The 20493-nt window shown below is 36.8% G+C and overlaps 1 protein-coding gene across 1 annotated transcript; it reads right to left on the minus strand.

The window, feature by feature from the left end:
• Positions 1-1766: 1766 nt before the first annotated feature.
• Positions 1767-18873, minus strand: LOC110464144 (homeobox protein Dlx6a-like). Its single transcript, XM_021519211.1, has 3 exons — positions 18253-18873; positions 15136-15314; positions 1767-3041 (listed from the first exon to the last, which is right to left on the minus strand). Exons 1-3 carry the CDS (start codon positions 18548-18550, stop codon positions 2586-2588), a joined length of 933 nt encoding a protein of 310 aa, XP_021374886.1. The 5' UTR covers positions 18551-18873; the 3' UTR covers positions 1767-2585.
• Positions 18874-20493: the final 1620 nt, after the last annotated feature.

Genomic DNA, 20493 nt, shown 5'->3' on the forward strand with positions numbered 1-20493 from the left:
ATGTAAATACCATAATGTAATGTGCAATGTGGAACCACAAAACCATTTATTCCTCCGTCGCTTCATCTTAACTTAAAACTGAAAATATACGCAGTGAATATTATGTACCGTTCTGATTGGACAATACTAAGATGTGAAAATAAACTTTTCGTTGCTCTTCACTTTATTGAAGATATGTTTTTCTTAAATTAAGAATTAATGATATTTCCCTAGTAAAATGTAATAAATACGGATCTCGTATGGGTTTTACTATCATAATTTTGCCTTAATGTCCCAGAAGGCTTTCACACATGGGGAAGCACCGGTAATGGACAAAGTGTTTACAGATCAAACCCCGGCGGTGCTTCGCGCTGCATAGGGGTTTGAAAAAAGGTTGGATTATTTCAAACACACTGATATTATTTTATACATTAAATGATCCCAGAACAAAGCTGGAATTCATCTTGGCAAGCATTACGTGAAATACTAATTAAAAAGGTTCTATGAACACTCTTACCCCTTTTTCTGGATGCATTTTTACATATAACAGCAATCAAGTATCGCTGGTGAATTTTTATATGGACGAACTGGTTATATGGTGCTGGTATACTTTGGCGTTCTGTATCAACATACAACGTTTTATACATGTTTTCTTTCTTCGTCCCTATGGTGATTATTGACGTGTTTCTAGTCGTTTCATTGGGTTTTTGTGTTTGTGATGTTGCTGCTTGTATAGCCTCTCTGTTACATCGATGTAAAACAAACACTTTGTAGATTTGTTTTCTTTGCAAAATGTTACAGAAATTTGTGTCGAAAATATTTTTCAACCACAAAGACGACAGCAACAACAAAACATAGCACGGTTTGTTTTACTGTTACGATTATGGGTCTTGTAGGATTAGAACAGCCTGTTTGCAATATTGTTATGTATGCAGAAAGTCTATAAAATCATCTGTTATAATAATCAGATATGTCACGAACGAAAATAAGATTATCCTAACAACTCCTGAGTTGGGACCATTGTCCATTTGATTCTTGCTGAATAAATGTTACTGTTGTTACCGAGTTAGGTCAGTACAATGTGTGAATATCAGAAATTCTGGACATCATCATTTTCATTCTTTTCAGACGAATTTTCAGGAAACCATTCTTTTTTTTTAATCTTTATTTTGCTCCGTTGGTTTTGCTGGTAACACCTATAACTTGAGCTCGTGGATTAATTTGTTCTAAAAGTTTAGATCTGTTAATCAATGTTGGTAGGTTAAATGTACCTTTCGTGCTGATACGGAAGGCGATGTTCATCGTGGCATTTTGGTATGTCACATTACATTAAACAATACTTCTTCTAACGTATAATTCCTTTGATGAATTATTTTCGAATTTATCTTATTTACAGCTATGCAAAGGCATTATTCGTGATACATTAGATGAATTGTTTGAGAAGAGAAACTGTAACCAAATCACCGCCAATTCTCCAACGAGTGTGCCTGGTTTATATTTGTATTTATATTTATATTTGTAGCTCTTCCATGTCGGACCGTTTGATGATCACACAACGAACGGGTCCCATATCCCTGAATGGTTGTACCAGACATATTGACTCTGACATTTCAGTGTCAAAGAGGATTCATATAATTAAAAGCGTGATGGTTACCTCTGTGATAACTCAGGCTTTACACATCTACCTACAGGGTAGCTTCGTTCACTTACAAACTACTTAGACTTTAGTATGTAGTCAACACTTATGTATGATATAAGCTAAGAAAAACACATGAAAGAACAGGATGTTTGTTGTTTGAACATATGAACATTTAATGGGACTAATAAAAATGAAATTTGTTCAAATTATAAATAAATCATATCGGTTACAGACAGACGAAACACTCATGACCAATGATTTGTCATGTGTACCAAAATGTAGTGAACATCAAATGAGGTTCGACCACGTCTGTAGTTCAGGTATATACATACAGAACATTGCTGTACTTTTAAAGTATAATCACAATAGTTTTTAATTAAAATGATTTCGCTATTTCGTCTGTCTGTTTCCCGTTATTGCATGTAGATATAAACAATAGTAAAATGCTTTGTTCATTATATAATCATATGCCATCTATTTTGAGCATTTTCATAACTCACATAAAAACAATAGTCACTTTTAAACATTAACTTAAAAACATAAATTATAGTCATATTTACACATGGCAAAAGTTTGTCAGTGCCTGACCGCGCATGCGCACAAATTCATTCACATATGTTACACAATTATACCACTGAATTTTCAATTGGTCCTGAGGCGGTTTAAGAGAGTTCTGGGCATGCGTAGATGGCATGAGAGTTAAACGTGATTTTAAGACACATCCAGGTGTTTTGACAACATGCTTAACTGGACATGTGACATTTAGGCGAAGTTTGAACAGTTCCAAAGCACAAGCTTTGACAAACCTCCGAAGGAAATGAGACATTGAATGCCCATGTCACAAAGCCACGTGATCACGCTAACATTTTGAGCCTTTTCAGCTGGCTAGCTCTCGCTGATCTGGCTGGTCATTCCTGAACCAATACCGGAAGTCACGTATATAGAACTATGAGTAATTTGAAGCACGTTATGTGAGACATGACTGTTGATTCATGGGAGGTTGTGCGTACCAGGAGTGGTAGTGAGACATGGCCCCGGCTGGCATACCCGAAGACATGGCCGACATAGAAGACATGGCCATGTAAGAGTTCGTAGAGGTTTGATTGTTGACAGCGTCCATTTCTGTCCACGTAGGCTGTGGACTGACAGAGGACGAGGGAGGAGATAACATAGCTGATGTTGGCTGTCCATTGTGTGATTGCCCATTTTGTTGGGACGCAGGGTGCGCGTGAGGTGTGGGCGTCTGTGGAGGATGTCGAGGCGCTGGAGGTGAAGACTGTTGTGGAGGGTGTGTTGATGGAGAGGTGGTTACTGGCGCCTGACCTTGGGGTTGACCGGGTGTTGGATTGACCTGCCCAGGATTCACTGGCGACTTCATCACCTTCTTGTACTTTGAACGCCTGTTCTGGAACCAGATTTTCACCTAAAACACATAAAAATTGAAACCATTAAAACAATGCTTAAAGATATTTTGAAAATAAAATCATCAAAGGGTTTGTTCACATGCATGTAAACATAAACATTATTATGAATGTGACTAGCCACGTTGGGTGTAGGCTGGCAGATTTGTTCTCCCTAGTAATACATGTGTACCTGTGTTAGATACGTTTAACGTATATATTTATATATGTTATCAAAGAGCGAAGGTGATATTTTAAAAAGTCAATAAAGATAAGAAACAAATATGACATGTGTCTGATCTTTAGAACTGTACGATAGGGATGATAAACAGAAAGAAGTAATATTCTCTGGTTCTATACACTATACATTTTTTTTTTTCAAATAACACTGAACTCGTGCTCACTGAAATAAACGGCGTTGGATCTTAACTGACATAATAATTAACAAGGAAAGTCCAATAGTATTATGCTATATGGCTACGTACAGTGATGTATTCTGTGTGGCATGCACCAACATTTTACTCCTTATTGAATTGGATAACTTGTCACTTGTCGTATGAAATCTGATTTATTAAACAGACTAAATTCTAATATCCAGTTCGTAGCTTGACTAGTCCTGTAATTCGCCCTTACAACTTACACAAAGTAACTATCATTCTCAGTGTTTTTACGAAAAGACCATCAGGCAAGGACTGGTATACGGCCTGACATAGTTCACCTTTGCCAGCTCTGTAATAGGCAATTGAATTTAAAGGTCTTTGTACTGTGTGAATGAGGCTCGGCTTGAGTACATTTCCTAAGCAGGGGTATAAACCCTCTATTACGAAGTATTGAGTAAACGCTATAGAACTGGCCATGCTTGCGGTGACTGGTGAGAGAGTGGGCGTGTCGACACAGACCTGACACAGATAGAACACTGTTTAGGACTATCTTGGTACTCAAAGCAGAGGTTGTACATTTCAGATTTAGAACTCATGAAAATCGGAGAAGAAAAATGTAATTGTATAGTGTAGGTCTCTTTTTTAAAAATTATAAAAGAATAATAAATAAAAGTTTTAAAAAGTCAGTTGTTTTTTCTTCTTCATATTGAATTGTCTTTTAATGGATATTGAATAGTGAATGCCAGCTTTATTCTGCTTGTTTCGTCTGATCGGTATTGTCAATGTGTCACTATCTTTGTTATATAAATAGAAGAGGGAAGAAGGTCGAAGTATTGGTCGGTAACACCTATCCTAAATAACCATTTCTTCGTGTTACTATTTATCTATGTATTACATTTCAATATGACACATGACAACACGAGAGAGTGTAAAAATTAAAAACACACTTATTTGCGAATTCGATATATTTAGAATTATATTTCGATATTGATTCTTATCTATTAAAAATGCATGTTCGCACATTGGTGTTTAACGAAGTCACTAACAAATTGAAAAGTATATGAAATATTTCCAGTACTACAGTCACACAAGGAAAAGTCAATCCGTCTTATTTACGCCTATTTTACACTGACTTTTACATTTAGGGAAGAAGAAAGCGGTTGGCTGAGGACGGGATAACGAGAAGGCCACAGACCGTCGCTAGATATTATCAGCAAAGTGAAGGCAGTCCCCTGCGACAGTGATCACACGTTTTATAGAACTTTCCTCAAAGTTCAGAGCTGACAAATCTATCAGAGCAACAATCACGCTCGCCCAAGTGCAGTGGAGTATGCGGCCATTGGTAGCCCGAGGATGAAGCCGTGTACGTAGAGCATATAAAACCATTGTGTAGGTCTTGTGACGAAATGTTTGTTAGAATAGAAAAGTTTGTTAAGCTTAATATTAAAGTAAAAATGCGACTGTTAATTGTTTAATTGCATCCTTTTATGACATTAACATGTCCTTCCTGTGTTTGTAAACAAAGTCATCCACGGGGGACATTAGCAATGCATAAGATGGTTATAGCTACATGACTAATGCAGAAACTGTATTTCTATAACATTAAGCTTGTTTCAACACCTCGGCTAGAGCCTAAAAGTGTCTTTCCATGGGAACTAACACACTAAACAAACCACATATATACCCCTTTCTTTAGTTGTCATTGGTAGGCCTCTCGCGTGTAGTTTACTAGCCCCATAGTATCTAAACATATCCTTAAATAAAGGATTGGGATAGTTTAGACTAGATTGTCCTCCAGGTAAGGTGTGATGCTAATGTATCCCACTGGAGTAGATAACGACGACAAAGTGTGTTGTCACATTGTGAACGCCAATCCGCGCCAATCCGCTAATATCAATAGCAACACAGAAGGTATTCAAACTATTATTTCAAGATTTTTTTCTGTACATTCTAAAAAACATTTAATAAGACTTTAGCTTTAATTTTACGACTATGTTTACATATATACGGTGTGTTTAGCGTAACGTAGTAGCGTATAGATTACGTGTTACACGTTAAAAGCCTGGTCTGAAGTGGTTTTGTAGAAACCAGTAGAGACCCTATATTAGCCTTACAGACCCGACACTTCAACAAAGTAGGCACCCTACTCTGTGTTTGTATTGTCAGACCCTCTATGGAAAAATGTGTTTCTTTCGACTAAGATGTATAATTATGTAGCCAATCTTATCCCAGCGATGCACGTACTAGTGCGTGGTAAACACACTTATTAATGAAATATTAAAATGAGGAGATGGTAGCTGATCATTGACTACCCCGATAAAACGGTAGTTAGACCCATTCATTCCTACCCGTGATAAGTGTCCTTTAGCAAGCCTTGCCTAATCGTCATGTCAATACCAACACACATTTTAATATGTGGTTGTATTAATCTCGTTTGTCGAAGAAGGTCATTTTACGCTGGTTTCGGCAATTTTTCAATTTGATTCGCTAGGCATCCAATTAGCACTGGAGAGCCCTTCTTGCTCTTTTTATGTGTGAAACTGATACACTTAATTCTAGACTTTAGCTGGTAATAAGAAACAATTTGAGGAGCATTTCAATACATCCAATATAAAGCGGACCTGTTTGTGTATCTTTATAAGGACAGTTGTAGTAACGCGTAACTAGCAATGAGGATAGACCTACACAGAGGCAGAGGCAGCTCATGAGGAGCATTTGTGGTAATTCGGCCAGAATTTGTCTCTTGTTTATTATCTGTGAAGCGAGTTTATTGACTGTTTTAATATGGAAATGGGACTCCTTAACACCTGAGCTGCCTTTGAACTCAAGTGAAGCATCAAGACCAGCATCAAGTATGGGATTTATTGAACACAGAGTTGCTATTCGAACGGAAATCATACATCGAAGAACAATATATGACAGCTATGTAATCTTGTTGCAAAAGAATGGGGTTTTGTGGTGAATATTGCCCAATTTGACAGGGAGTTTGGTTGAAGAATTTACGGCACTAAATATCTCGAAAGCTGTACGCAATATGGCGTCTAGGAGGATCAGACCAAGCAGATTCGAGAGAGGATGTTGGTGGAGGGTTGGCCATGTTGTCTGGGGTTTGTGTGTGGTTTTCAACTAGAGGAGTCGTTACATTGTAGACAATGGACTCTGTCCCGTCACAAAGAAAGGGCTACAATTACACGTTACAATGTTCATCAACGCTAACGGGACGGAGCAGACGATATTATTTTAGGTTCGTCACGTGGCGCTAGGACTCGGCGTGGGCTCGAGGCGAACGAAGGCGACATCTATGGAGAGGGGAGGGACCGACCGGCTTCCTGCCTCAAAACTCAATGACAACGACCCCGCCCCGACGTCAGAGCACTAGAGGCGCCCTTGGGGGAATCTATTTGTTCGATTTCACAATGAATGAACTTTGTAAAGTATACGGATACCATCAAATGAGCAGAATACATTTTCACAGAGGAAGAACCTATAAAAGACAGGAACTTTGGGTTTGTTGATAGTGTCATATACATGTACCTTGATGTGAATAGAGACTATGTGCTAGTCTTTGTGACTCGGAAAACTTTTAACTATGATTCTAGTGCACGTTGTGAAGGTTTACATGAGAGGGAAGTCGTCAACTGTTCATTTTTAACAAGCCGCCACTGCTAAGGCCTCGAAGCCCGCCAGACCGGCGCCACAGTTCGCGGAGTCGGAACGGCCCATTTTATACCGACGAGCATTGCCCCAAAACTAAGCGTAAAAAGGTGATCTCAGGTCCATACTTCTCTTCTCGTAACAGATATATACCGGGTAGGTTTGTAACGATAGTATCCACTATACAATACCCCGATAAGGAGTTCTCTAATCCTCTACAAACAGTGATTTGGTAATGGAACCATTGGTCCCACTAATGCTGTGTATCGGCTGATGATTAGCTATATTAAATACAACAGAGGGATACAACGGATCATGTTAACACTAGGTGTCCACACACAGTTGATGAACAGATAGCTTAACAATTAAAACACTCGTGCCACAGACTAGCTGATCATTTAATTGTAAATACGATTAAGCGTGTAAACGTTACAACAAGTCAACATGGCTGCCGTGTATAGCCATTGAGAGGATTGATTCGAAATCTACCAACTGTAAATAATAAATGGAGAGAGGTGTCAACGTTTCATAGTATGCACAAATGTACCCTTATCATATAAATGCATTGCACGTTTTAAAACGTTTTTAGACTGTTTACGTGAATTAAATACGGAAGTCCAATTGGAGCAAAAGACTTTATATATTTTGTTAAGTATTCGGAATATTCCTTTGATGAAAATAGGTTTTCCATAACAAAGATTGCGGGTCTTCCTCGTCGCACTGTACACAAGGAATTTGTCAAACTCCATCGTACTCGCTACACGAATATATGGTAATGAAAAGAACCACGCACTGTACCCGGTCGCCTTGTTATCGCCGAGTACTTTAACAAGTGAAAGATAGTTCATCTAATTTGACTGATACAATCTTAGATCTGTCAGATAGAACTTCCAAGGTTAGAGGGGTCGCTCTCCTAACCCGACATTTTCATATTCCCTAATATATGGGAGGTTTTTTCTTTTTCCATCTCAGTCAAATAAGAGAATTATAAAACGTGTGTTTAATATCACTTAGTGTATGGGAAAGTAGAATCCGGGTGTTCGTGTTCACGTATTGAAAGTAACGCTGATTGCATCAGAGTTGTTAAAATGTTTTAACATGAAGTGCCGAAATATAAAGAAAATTCGGAGATACTTGAGAAGGTTGAAGAAGGAAATGAAAGAAAAGAAAAAGTGTAAAACTCTCAAAGATCTTGATTCCAAACAAGATGGTGCAGGTGTGCGTTATAATATAACTTTGATGGAAAGTGTTTTATTATAAAACACTGGCGTATAACAGTGTAGATTATATCTATAACTAACCAGTGTTTTGGTAACATGGGTCGATCTATAGATTCGGACGGATAACATAAATATTAATAAAATGGCATTTTTTTTAAACCACAAAAATTCCATGTATTTCTCATAAAGGTGTTTGTTATTTTTTAATAACAGTTTACTGCCAATTAAATCTTATTCAATATAAAGGTAATTAAACTTATTCATTGTGGGGTTATTTAATCCTTTTATTCAGTATAGAAGAAGTTAACTTTATTCACTGAATTTAGTGGGCAATGTTGAATGACGCAATAGTACAAAAAAATGATTCTTATCTATAGCCGTTTTGTACAACTATTATTTTCATGTCTGTTTTCTGACTTATTTTCGCGACATCTGTATACCCATTATTTTACATAATTAGGACAGGGCTAGATTGTAATATCCGACTCATCCTGTGAATTTTGTTCCGGTTAGACATGATATGTAAATGAGGCTAGTTCTGGCTGTGTGTTTTTCTCTGTCGACATTGTATGCTAATTTCGGTGGAGTATTTGTAGTGGGGTGTGAGAGGCGACAGGAGTGTACAACTCGACACCCCACTGTAGCTATATTCACAAGCTAAGAATCGTGTGTAATGCTAAACCCTGCCTATTGTTGTAGATAGTAACCATCTTATACAAAAGCTTAATAATAAAAACTAATTTCTGTACGGAGATTGTAAATGGGAAACGTTAGCCGACAGGTAGAATTACACCGGACAACAGAAGACCCCACCTCCGGGCACCACAACTCTGGGAATCTAACCAGCTATATATACGGGTACTCCCCTCCCTGGAATTGTGTCAATAGGAAAATTCTGATTTATACACTTAAAGTTTATTTACTTTAAGCGTTTTCATTTTTGAAGTGGAGTGAGAAATGAGATTATGCAATATAAACGAATACTTCATACTACGCATTGTTTGTTAAGTCATTTCAATATTGTAACAATATTTGGGATTTAAATGGCAACGTTCTTCATAGGGAACAGCAGTAAATTAAATAGAAATAAAAATAACATATTTCCCTTTAGAAACTGTTCATGGACACATTGCAGGAATACGACATACAGAGGTTTACGATAAGTTTGGGTAAATCTTGTCCTCGTTGTCTCGAATTAAATATGTGGGATCACCAAATGAGTGCCGAATCTACAGCCGTGTGGCGTTAAGCTTCAGATATCGTGTTTTCGTTGATGAATGGGGTGATGGATGTTTTGTCAGATAAAATATTACATGGCTATCCGCGTGAAGAGTGAAGCCATTTTGATATTAATTTAGCCCCTAGAGATGTCCGTAAAGCGCCTGATTGACGTTTAGACGTCCCGTGACGCTCATATCAATTATATGATTAACTGTTCAAGGTGTTCCCACTAACACAGCTAAATTAATTATTTACACGAAACACATTATCAATTAACAATGCATTAAATTGATATTATCAGTGGTCGCTACCTCTGTGGTAGAGAGATTGCAATAAAAGCTGTAAGCAAAAAGGCGGGAGAAAAACAATAAAATATTTTAAAGCGACAACCATTTAATATTTAACTAGCGTTTTCATGCATAGAAATATTGATAAACCATTTAGATGTATAGTTTAAACGTTTACAAGTTATTAGCAACATATAAAATGTGTACAGTGATTTCTGATGTCTGCTTCCCTTAGATTATCAATATCATCATAATAAAATATGAAACGAAAACCGACTGAAGAGAAAAGTTAAAAGAAAATTTGCGATATCTAAAATCAGAAATTGAACGTGTTCAAAATTCATTTTTTTCAGCACCAGCATTTAGTTTGATGTTTATATTCTCACATGAAATAGGGGCAGTAATTTGTTAAACAAACAAGGTAATTAGCGTTGCGTCCGATCACTTTCTTGTCCGCCGGTGGCCTTTTTGTCGCCTTTGACGTCATCGGTGACACCGTGTGGACGCCTAGGTGTCATCACCGCCGTACGGCGGGGTCTGACTTCAAAGACAGCGTTATTGTACGGTTGTAATTATTTTTTAACAAATACTTGTGTCAAGTATTCCGACATCTTTTTTGAACAATTGCAGGGACCGTATACCAAAACGTAGCAGGACAGTTTTTAATATTCTTGCAAGAAAGAAAAAAAAATACTTACTAAATAAAAATATTTGTTCACTTAATTCAAATAAAACATTGCATTTTTCTTCATCTATGATAAAATGATTTGTTTTCTATTAAGATACCAGAGATGAATAATTTATATTAGTCAACGAATGGCGCTTAATCGCTTGTACGGGTGAATTAATAAACATTAACCGTTTTAATGATCTATAATTCTGATATGTCTAAACATTGACTCCGACTAACAGCTGCGTACGTTTGTTTTGCTGTGATATATAAATAGTTTAAATATTTTCAAAATAATTGATAACATCTTGCTGTAGAATTTACATACACGGAATTGAATAGAACAATGCTTAATTGAAATAAACTGAGAATGGTTTTAAAGGGGGCGACACATCAGATAGATGGAATATTAAAACAGATTTACTGTAATACTTTAGTTATTACGTTGTTAAACTAGTATTAAGTGTTAGGTAAGGCCGCCAGTACAACTGACTTACTTAACTATATGATTTATGTTACATGTACAAGAAATTTGAATAAATAAACTGATAAATCTGCTGTTAACAATCTCTGAATGTGTTCAGCGAGTGCGATGTCTAAAACGTTTCAAATTTCATATCTAAATTTAGAATATGTAAATAATAGAAATGCATTCGAAAAGGTTCTCACCTGACTGTGTCCCCGAACTGTTTAATATATCCCGTGTGTTATCGGGATATCTTTCACCTTCGTTGCTATCGTGGAAGATTTATGCATTTTACTTTTTTTTTTACTTATGAAATATACTTGTGTATGAACACGGCGAACGTTCCTTTTTGATCTGTTAAAGGTACGAAATGTTTATATATATCACATATCTCAGTGCATTATTGCTAAAAAAGCTTGACTTCGGTATGAATCTTGACTTCGGTATGAATGTGTCACATTGTAGACTGAAACATTGAATATATCTGACTGACGAAATGATAAAACTTCCTCAGACCACAGATACGTCATTAATCTCCCCCTCCTGAAGTCTGACACCCTGAACATCCCTCCCCCTCCGTCCCTCCACACCCGACCCTCCTATAAGCTACGGCTAGTTTACTCTTCAACCCGACACTACCTGTCCTTGGCTCCCAGCTGCCAGTAAAATTTTCCTTCTGCAGGGAAATATGAAATTTATCAAAATGAAATGTAATATGTGACTTGTGAAGCCTTGCCCGGTTCCTATAACGGGTGTAAGGGCTCGTGTTTCACGAGAAGGGGCTACTCGTCTCTGACACGGGTAGACACGAGGACCACGGAACCCTTTAGGGCTTTGTAAGGGGCACACAAGATAACATCTCCCATACCTCGCTATACAGAGGTCAGCATGCGTGTTAACCAGATATTTAGCTGTAAACATGGCGACAGAGTATATCCACGAACTGACACTGAAGATCAGAAAACCATTTCATTGTTTTCATTTTAAACTAAAAGTGCGTAGGTGTCTGATAGTTAATGCTGATATAAAGCGTGTGTGTGTCTTGAACACCGGTAAATACGTGGTGGTATTCCAATGAATTTTAATGTTTTGCAATAATTATATAATGTAAACATTAGAAATTGAAAAACCTACACGACAGTATTGAATACATGGACACCATATCAAGGTCCGGGGGAAGACAAGATTAAATCTCGTGTTATGAAACCAATCAATTGAGGAGAAACACAGGACCAGTTGCCCAGACAAGTGTGAGAATGCATTCTGGAGAAGAGGAGCACGTTTTCACATCTAAACGTTTATCCTGTACACTAACACCTTCACATAATGTTTGCTTTATATGTCAAAACTGAATTACAAGATATACTATCTGTGTTACCTAGAGGTTCTACCCCTGTATATCTCAATCAGAACCACCAAGTCACCCAGGGCCAACTGGTTCCGTGCTTCAATAGACAGGTGACAAGGCCAAAACCAGATAACGAAACACGTGTAATTAATTTATCGTTACAAAAAGCATACCCGGCGATAGGTGGTCAGTATCGGGGCAGTATTGGTCACTCTCAACGTGTCCCTAACACCCTGAATAAGATAACGAGATGTTTGACCATGTATGGCTCAGGGCCCTGATTAAACGATACTTCTGTTCCACACTTTATCTCGCTTCACATCTAGAGTTCGAGTCTCATTGACCGGGTCGGATTGTCCGAAATACTGTCCACCAGCACTGGCGGTACGGTCAGTACAACAGATACCACGGTGTCAATACATGGACAAAAGATTTCAGAAAAATATTGTATTTGTAAAGATCAGGTAAACTTTGAAGTCAAGAAATTTGAATTTGTTTTTTTTTCGTCTGAAATACCAAGCCGTTCGTATTTCAAAATTAGAAATATTTGAGAACGTATACATTACTTATTTTGAAAATAAAATAAAAATAAAAATGAAACAAATTGTTTTTATTATCAACTAAGTAGCTCTAGTGATGGGAAAACGAAACATTCAAAGTCCTAACCCGTCATGCATGCCCACCTTAACTTCGGCTTACGGTGCAATGAAAGTAGCTCTAACTAAAGTACGATTCGGAGACGGAGAGATTGGTACGTCAAATCGGACTCTCCAGCCTCTCCATCACTGTAATATGGTGTATTATAATGTTCAAGTCGAGCTCGGGATCGAGGACTGGCGCCTGACGGTAATCACGTGTTATCTAGACCACGTAATGTATGACAGAGTGATATAACGGCGAAGATAATTCTACAAAAATGGCGAATTATTTCTAATTTCCTAATCAATAACACACGAGGTATCACAATCAATAACCAGAGGTAGCCGCTATACAACTATGCACCGGCTTCCGCTGCCATTGATTCCCTGAAATCACATCAGAAAAACCGATATTCGATAAAATGAATGAAAATAACACTTAATTTGCCCAAATTCCCTATCATTACTAAAAACCTCCCAATTTTCTGCAAAAATCAATGCGTGTATTGTAGGATAAACCGTTATTTGTCTCGATTCCACGGTAAATACCCCCTCTTTTAGGTCCCGTAGCCTGGTCTCTTGTCAAATAAATTAACTATGAAATGTTAAAACAAGTAATCAGGGTCTATTACGAAATTTTAAGCCTTGGCATTGTAGAAAATTGCATATAATCAAGCAAAATTTTGCTGTTGACAAAAGTAATAGTTTTGGTGTAATCGAAAATGCTAAGTATCGGCTGCCTGTTGAAAATAAGCGTTCTGAGGTAAATTGGCCAATTTTAGTCTAAGATATAAAGAGTTGGGGCCTAGTCCAAACCTGCATCGGGACCAGCGCACGCTCTGGATACTACACGCGCCCTTCCGTATCCTGCGGTCTACATTGCACCACCCTACATACCTGAACAGGTTTCTGGGATTTTTGATATTGATAAGTATATATACGGTTCATTACTGTTTGTGGAATTTGCGCCATCAGGAATTGGCATGTGCGCTGCCTGTTGCCTTTCGGTTATTGTATTATTTATTTTCAGTATTTACCGGATTAAATGAAAATGTGAAACATACATTAGCAAATTTTGTGGTGGAAAAAAATGGATGATATTGTATTATACTCAGGATTAATATTGACTTCTGGAATTAACCCGACTACCTGTGCTGCCTCGAACAAGTGGTTTGCATATTCAATTGTTTCCGAGTTGGATCACGGCAGTAGAGGAACCAATCGGATTTCTCCTTTTCATAAGTTAATTTAAAATACGGAATATGCCCCGCGGGATTTTCTGTGGAACGATCAATTTTGTTGCGTTCCGCATATTCAGTTCTCATGCTGTCTTCGAGATTTTGTAATTATATTGGAACGGTAAGATATATGAGAACATTTTACAAAAATGAACTTTATTTAATTTGATGAATATAATTATGTGTTTGGATGATGTAACACGTTGTTCATTAATTGTTTCTGTTATTATCAAAATAGTTTAATCTTGATAATTATCTTTCTAGCTCTTTATCTGTGATTATTACAATTCTGTATGATAAATAACACTGTCATAAAGATGATCAACTCGACAAAATTATCTGAGAAGAATATTACTGAATTGAAGAACACGCTGACCACAATGTTGAGAAGGAAATCATTTCATTTGGGTTTTTCTTTTATCTAAAACCATAAGTGAATTGTGTGTACACTTGGGAAATATTTCTATTATTTAAATTCAAAGAATTGTGCATCAAACGATTTCATTTCATTAAACGATTTGAAAAGAATGTTTGAACAATTTTTAAAAAGATTATAGATACACAATGCCATTACCTGATGAGAGTTTCTATACTTAACCGATAGTGTCTATGTTACTTATAGACGTATTCATACAACCGATAGTGTCTATACTACTTATAGACGTATTCATACAACCGAACTTGTAAGACTGTTTTATCGTTATAGTATTTAATAGTATTAAAGTATCTTATTGAATACTGGATGTTTAAACGGAAAGTATCTTATTGAATAATGGATATTTAAACGGAGGAGTTTGGGACTCCGAAATGGAACGGCGAACGTGAAAACTTAATAAATATATTACCAAATAATAATAAAAGCAAACAAACGAACAAAAAAATGAAAATAAAATGAAAAATTACGTCATAAAAATGAATTGTTGGACAGACGGGGTATATGTTATGTTACTGAAAAAAATGTTAGTTTTTGTAATAAAAGTTAAGACAGCACGTACCTGTGTCTGGGTAAGGCCTAGTGAGGCGGCTAGTTCTGCTCTCTCGGGGAGAGCCAGATACTGCGTCCTCTGGAAGCGCCTGTTCAGCTGCTGGAGCTGAAGGCTGGAGTATATTGTCCTTGGTTTTCTCATCTTCTTTCCTTTGCCGTTAATTCTGAGTTCCTCCATTTGTGACTTATCTGTAATGTACAATGACACCATATCGCCGTAAAAATCTGATGAGAGAAAAGAAAAAAGATAGGATTAGATATAGTTATTCACGACATACATGGTAAACATAAGGTAATATAGGGTAGCCGAGGAAATCAGATTTCCAAAACGAAAATGGCGATGATAGACGACACCCGTTGTAAATTTGGCTCCGTCGTACACGCTGAAAACTGTTGTAGTTTCTCTTGATGAAATAGAGGGAAATATATATAAATGAAATAAACCTGGTTACTAAATCGAAACTAAGTTATATATGAATTATAAAATAAACCTGGTTACTTAAATCAAAATTAAGTTATATACGAATGATAAAAAAATGGTCAAATTAAAATATCATCGGGGGATATAACTAGTGAAAATTTACTTCTTTAACAAACAATAATATATTAAATATTTCCCTAATTAATCAATGATTTAATCTTATTATTGTTAACCTGCGCGAACAGTTTAATATGATGCCGCTTAATAACTTTAAATATTGATAATTAATATTCATTTTCTGCAGCATATTGTATTCTTCATATTATTATTTGAGTATTAAATTAGCTAAGTGTGATATTGTGGATATCGCGGTGACATGTATTTCTCAGATAATATGTGTAAATATTATTTCTGTACATATAAGACTTTTCTCCAGAAATCTTATTTAATGTTAAAATATTTTTCAATGTTAGATTGATTTATATCAATGAATAGTTTAATATTTTTAGCGGAAATTTAAGGTTGGTTATTTTTGTAGAAAGCCTTCGCGATAAAAGCATATTATTTAAAGGGGTTTTTTTCCAAATAAATTCTTCCAAAAAATCTTTAACTGAATTTTCCCCCCAAATGACCGTTATCTTGGGTAGCAAGCAAATAAAACCCATTTTTCTGTTTGTACTTGAAACTGATGATGTTTTCTTACAATAAACAAGTCTAGAAAAAATGGTTGCAATGTATTTATAAATAAATCTATTATATTGAAGGCATTTCTGCACATATAAAAGTCGTATTTATCACATGTATTTTACACAAAGAATTAAAACACGGCATTGATGTTTAAATTCCTATTCAATACCAATTTATTATTCAATTGATCAATTAATAATTGGAGAGTGAAATTGAGCAAACAATCCACAGGTATTACATCATTAATAGTGCACAAGTAACAAGTGTAGGTAGATTATAAACAGAGGAACGCACGTGCCAAGCTCGTGTGTTGATTGGATCAAGGATTATTATTGTACCCGGGGTTCGTACTACAAAGTGTTGAACATGTAATTTTATTTAGATTGTCTCTAAAAAGGCAATTGCAAGTGTGAATAAAAGGAATATTTAAAGCCGGAACGTTTGCTATGTTTAGAGGAGAATTTCGAAGGGATGATTTTGTGAGGTGAAACTGCTAGGAACTTTTAAGAGTAATTTTATAATAATTTGTCGTATTACCGATATATCGAATTTAAGCAACTACCGAAAATAGTGAAAAAGTCTTCATTTTAACATGTATTTGGCCGATGTTTATTATTCAGATATACCTGAAATATTTTATTTTACTCAATAAGAAAGAATGTTTTACATCCGGAGAGACGAGAGAGAGTGACATCACACTTTCTGTATGTGATTATTTGATACTTGGTTCAGAATAAGATGTGCGTCTCGTCTATAAATGTGTTCACTGAACGTTTCAACCTCGTACAGTTCCTGGGCTGTCAACATGTCAGAATTTCACGGTGGTTGTGTTACTATGTGAAATCCGAGTTAGGTTTCACAGGCCAGGCAAGTCTCGATATATCTCACACAATCCTTATAAAAACCTAAATAAAATTCTTCAGGATGTAGACAACAAATAACTGAGTATTTGTTAAAATAAAATAAATAATACAGCCGTTAAAAAATAGTATTCAAAATTTGCGAGGAACTTCCGTAAACGATCATTGTGGTCATTCAGTAATTAATTACTTAAATGTTGAATTATTGTAAGGGTCTGAACAGCCGTGTAAACTATCAGCCTCTACCCGGAATCGTGGTTTATACACATTTACTGTTGATACTGGAACTATCTGTTTACTGGACTCCAGCTTTAGTGGCGAAGGTTTTATAGAAATAAACAATTGTCTATGCAGGAAACTATCTCAAATAAAATTATGACAAAATGTTGATCTATAGGTTTACTTTTAGGAGATCGTGAGAATGTGAACACACACGTTTCCCCAGTACTCTCAATAGTATACCCCCGGGGGAACATTCTTACACGGATCTAATCAAGATTGACATAGGTAAAAATCATCGTATTCACTTTACGGCAGGAAATTTTTTTTATCATCGGTAAGGATCTGAACCAGCAGTCCTTCTAAATGTGACTTTTTGTTGTCGCACGAGCTGTACATAGTAAACGATACAGTCATACAAACTAGCGCCGAGTGCTGTTAAACGGTTGTAGTTGGGGGAGGGGGACAAAGGACCCAGTACCCGAGTTACAATAGTAAGGGTTAAAAACTAAAACCCCTATCTACTGGATGGGTACCCGTAAATAAAAAGAGCCCTGAGTTTAAAGAGTGGGCAAAGAAAGGGTAACAATTGGTACTAGAGATAACGAAAACACTTGATGAACCTGAAAGGTTTGTTGAATACAAACTGTGTGAATAAGTAAACAGTAAACACATTCTGTGAGGGGTATACGTACATAGACAGCTTTGTTGTTTTAATAATTTATTTTATAAGGATTGTAACGGATCCGTGTGTATTAGATAATGCCTGATAAAGCTAGCGGATTATCACGTCAATGATGGACCTACTACTGACACGGGTAGTAACACTAATCACTATAACGAGCTCATTAACGAATTACACAGATCAATGTGTAAAAAGGTAATTACGGGACAGAATAATGTAGAAATTAATAGTAATTATCATAATATGATGACTTACCTTCTCGTGTCGGCGAGGGACTCTGGTATGGAGGCATGGGGAAGGGGTGAGCCGAGGGGGGCTGGTAGGACGATGGGGACATGGCGTTCATATGGAAGGGGTACAGGGCCCGACCTTGAGAGTTACTGAAGACACTCTCGCCGTGTTGCCCGCCATGATGATGCTGGTAAGATGAACGTATGGGGTACGCCGGGTGTCCCATTCCGGGAGGCATACCCGCCTGCTGCTGTAGCTCCATAAAGGCTGATTTGCCAGACATGTCCTGTTCTAGACCGTCCACGCCACCAACATTCAACATTTTCAGGTTGTAGGGTTGTTGAACTTGAAAATCCAGAATTGCAGTTTGGGTATGTCCGTGGTATATAATAATAGGCTGGAAATCTTCTATGAGCACAAAATCAAACCAACATTAGAAATATTGTCAGTAAATGTTTGCAAGTTGATAAAAAATTAAGTATATCAATCACACATCGATCTAGTACTGTAGTTTCCTGTCAAAGGTCCAATAGTCTCCTTTACAAACGATTAAAGGTAATTTAGAGATAATACAGGGGAAGCCGTGATCATGTGCTCGCACTCTCTCCAACTCACTATTTAACTGCGATTACCGTCAGTCATAACCCTACAGTTAAATCAACAGACGGTCCCTAAACACAGCAATACATACATCAACTCAGATAGGCCCCGCCCACACCCTCAATACCCCTCTGCGATTGGCCAGTTACGGTCGAGTTGACGTTCACGGTGAGAGAGAAGTGTGAAAGGACAATAGCGACTCCGTCTGACACAAGGTACTCAGGATTAAAGTCCTCGTTATGAATAAAAAATACTCGGGAATCAAACTGTGATTTTAAATAATGAATTCTATCCGTTTTTACTGATAGGGACTCCACCATGAAGTACTCTCAATCGACACCCAAGCTGGGGGAGGGGAAATCGTGTGTTGTTATTTTATTATAGTTTTCTCCTCATAGTGAGCTAGTTTTGTTTTGATCAATCATATGGCAGATAATTCAAGTGTGCAACTTTAGCATGCGTGTTTACACAAATTAGCCTGGCTAAATGTGTAGCATCGAAAGGACCAGGTACTGAAGGTCGGCACTTGTTAGGTTGTATCTGTGGAGTATGTAACAAGGTAAATATTAACAGTAGGCAGAGACTGGAGAAAAAGAAAAGCAAGCAAAAATGTAGATTTATCAAAGTAGACAGAACGTTTGGGCGATGAAAGGGTTCATTTCTTTTGTTGTTTTCAGTGCGACATAGCCGATACCCGCCTCAGCAGACGTGGGTTCACGCTAGCGTGGCGCCACAGCCAACAAACTTTCCTCCTGATCAGAGAGTTACACGCGATACGAAGGTACGGCCAGTCAAGAACTGGCTAGCTCTAGCCGCATTTTCACATTTTTATGTCTGTTGAAATACCGCGTGCGCCAAACTGCTTTTTCTGTCTGGCTACCTAACGGGTATTTGAAATCATAAAACAAATAAGGGTGTCTTTTCACACAGAAAACCGAAAGAAAAGAAAAATAAATCCTTTCGTTTATTTTATTGATAAAAGGTTAGACTTTAAAGAGGCAATATTCAACAGAACCACTTTTTTTTATTCATTATGTCTTCTGCATACATTTCAATACATACCCCCTCTTCTCCATTAATTGTTACCTCCTTTCTTACTCACATAAAATGGAATGATTTTCGAGGTAAAGGACAGAGAAAATATAATGTTGTTTCATGAACAAATTAATAATAACACTGACCTAAATATCAATTTAATTTAATTCCATGATACTAAAAGGCCATGTATACCATATAAACATAAATTAATGACATTATATGTAAACCTTTTTACACGGGACGCGACATAACGTCAATTACCTGGATAGATCTTTCGGGTTTTTTTGTAGTCTTTTGTAATTTTGTAATAAGTTAGTTACTATATCTCTTCTCTCCTTCCTGCATTTTTAGAAAGTTTGCTGCGACGGTCTTCAAGTATAGACAATTACAAAATAACAGAGATCTCCGAAGGTGTAAAGCCTGGTCGTTCTAAACTCTTCTCGTCGCACATGTTAAAAGGGAACACCTAGAAAATTACGTTATAACGATTCATCTTTGAGAAGTGTTTTGATAACCTCTGCATGTTAATGTTTTTCATATATATTCATACTTGTCCTTTTTATTAGTTTCGTCGAATCTTTTCATCAATATGATCATCGCATTTCTAAATCAAATGTGGTTCTGCAA

The sequence above is a fragment of the Mizuhopecten yessoensis genome, unplaced genomic scaffold (assembly GCF_002113885.1).
Source record: "Mizuhopecten yessoensis strain PY_sf001 unplaced genomic scaffold, ASM211388v2 scaffold10967, whole genome shotgun sequence".
Taxonomy (NCBI): Eukaryota; Metazoa; Mollusca; class Bivalvia; order Pectinida; family Pectinidae; genus Mizuhopecten; species Mizuhopecten yessoensis.

Coding starts and splice junctions, on each gene's coding strand:
- LOC110464144 (XM_021519211.1), bottom strand. CDS start 18,550: ATGTTGAATGTTGGTGGCGTGGACGGTCTAGAACAGGACATGTCTGGC. Junction 15,315..18,252: donor TCCCTCGCCGACACGAGAAG/GTAAGTCATCAT, acceptor TGTACATTACAG/ATAAGTCACAAATGGAGGAA. Junction 3,042..15,135: donor TAGGCCTTACCCAGACACAG/GTACGTGCTGTC, acceptor TATGTGTTTTAG/GTGAAAATCTGGTTCCAGAA.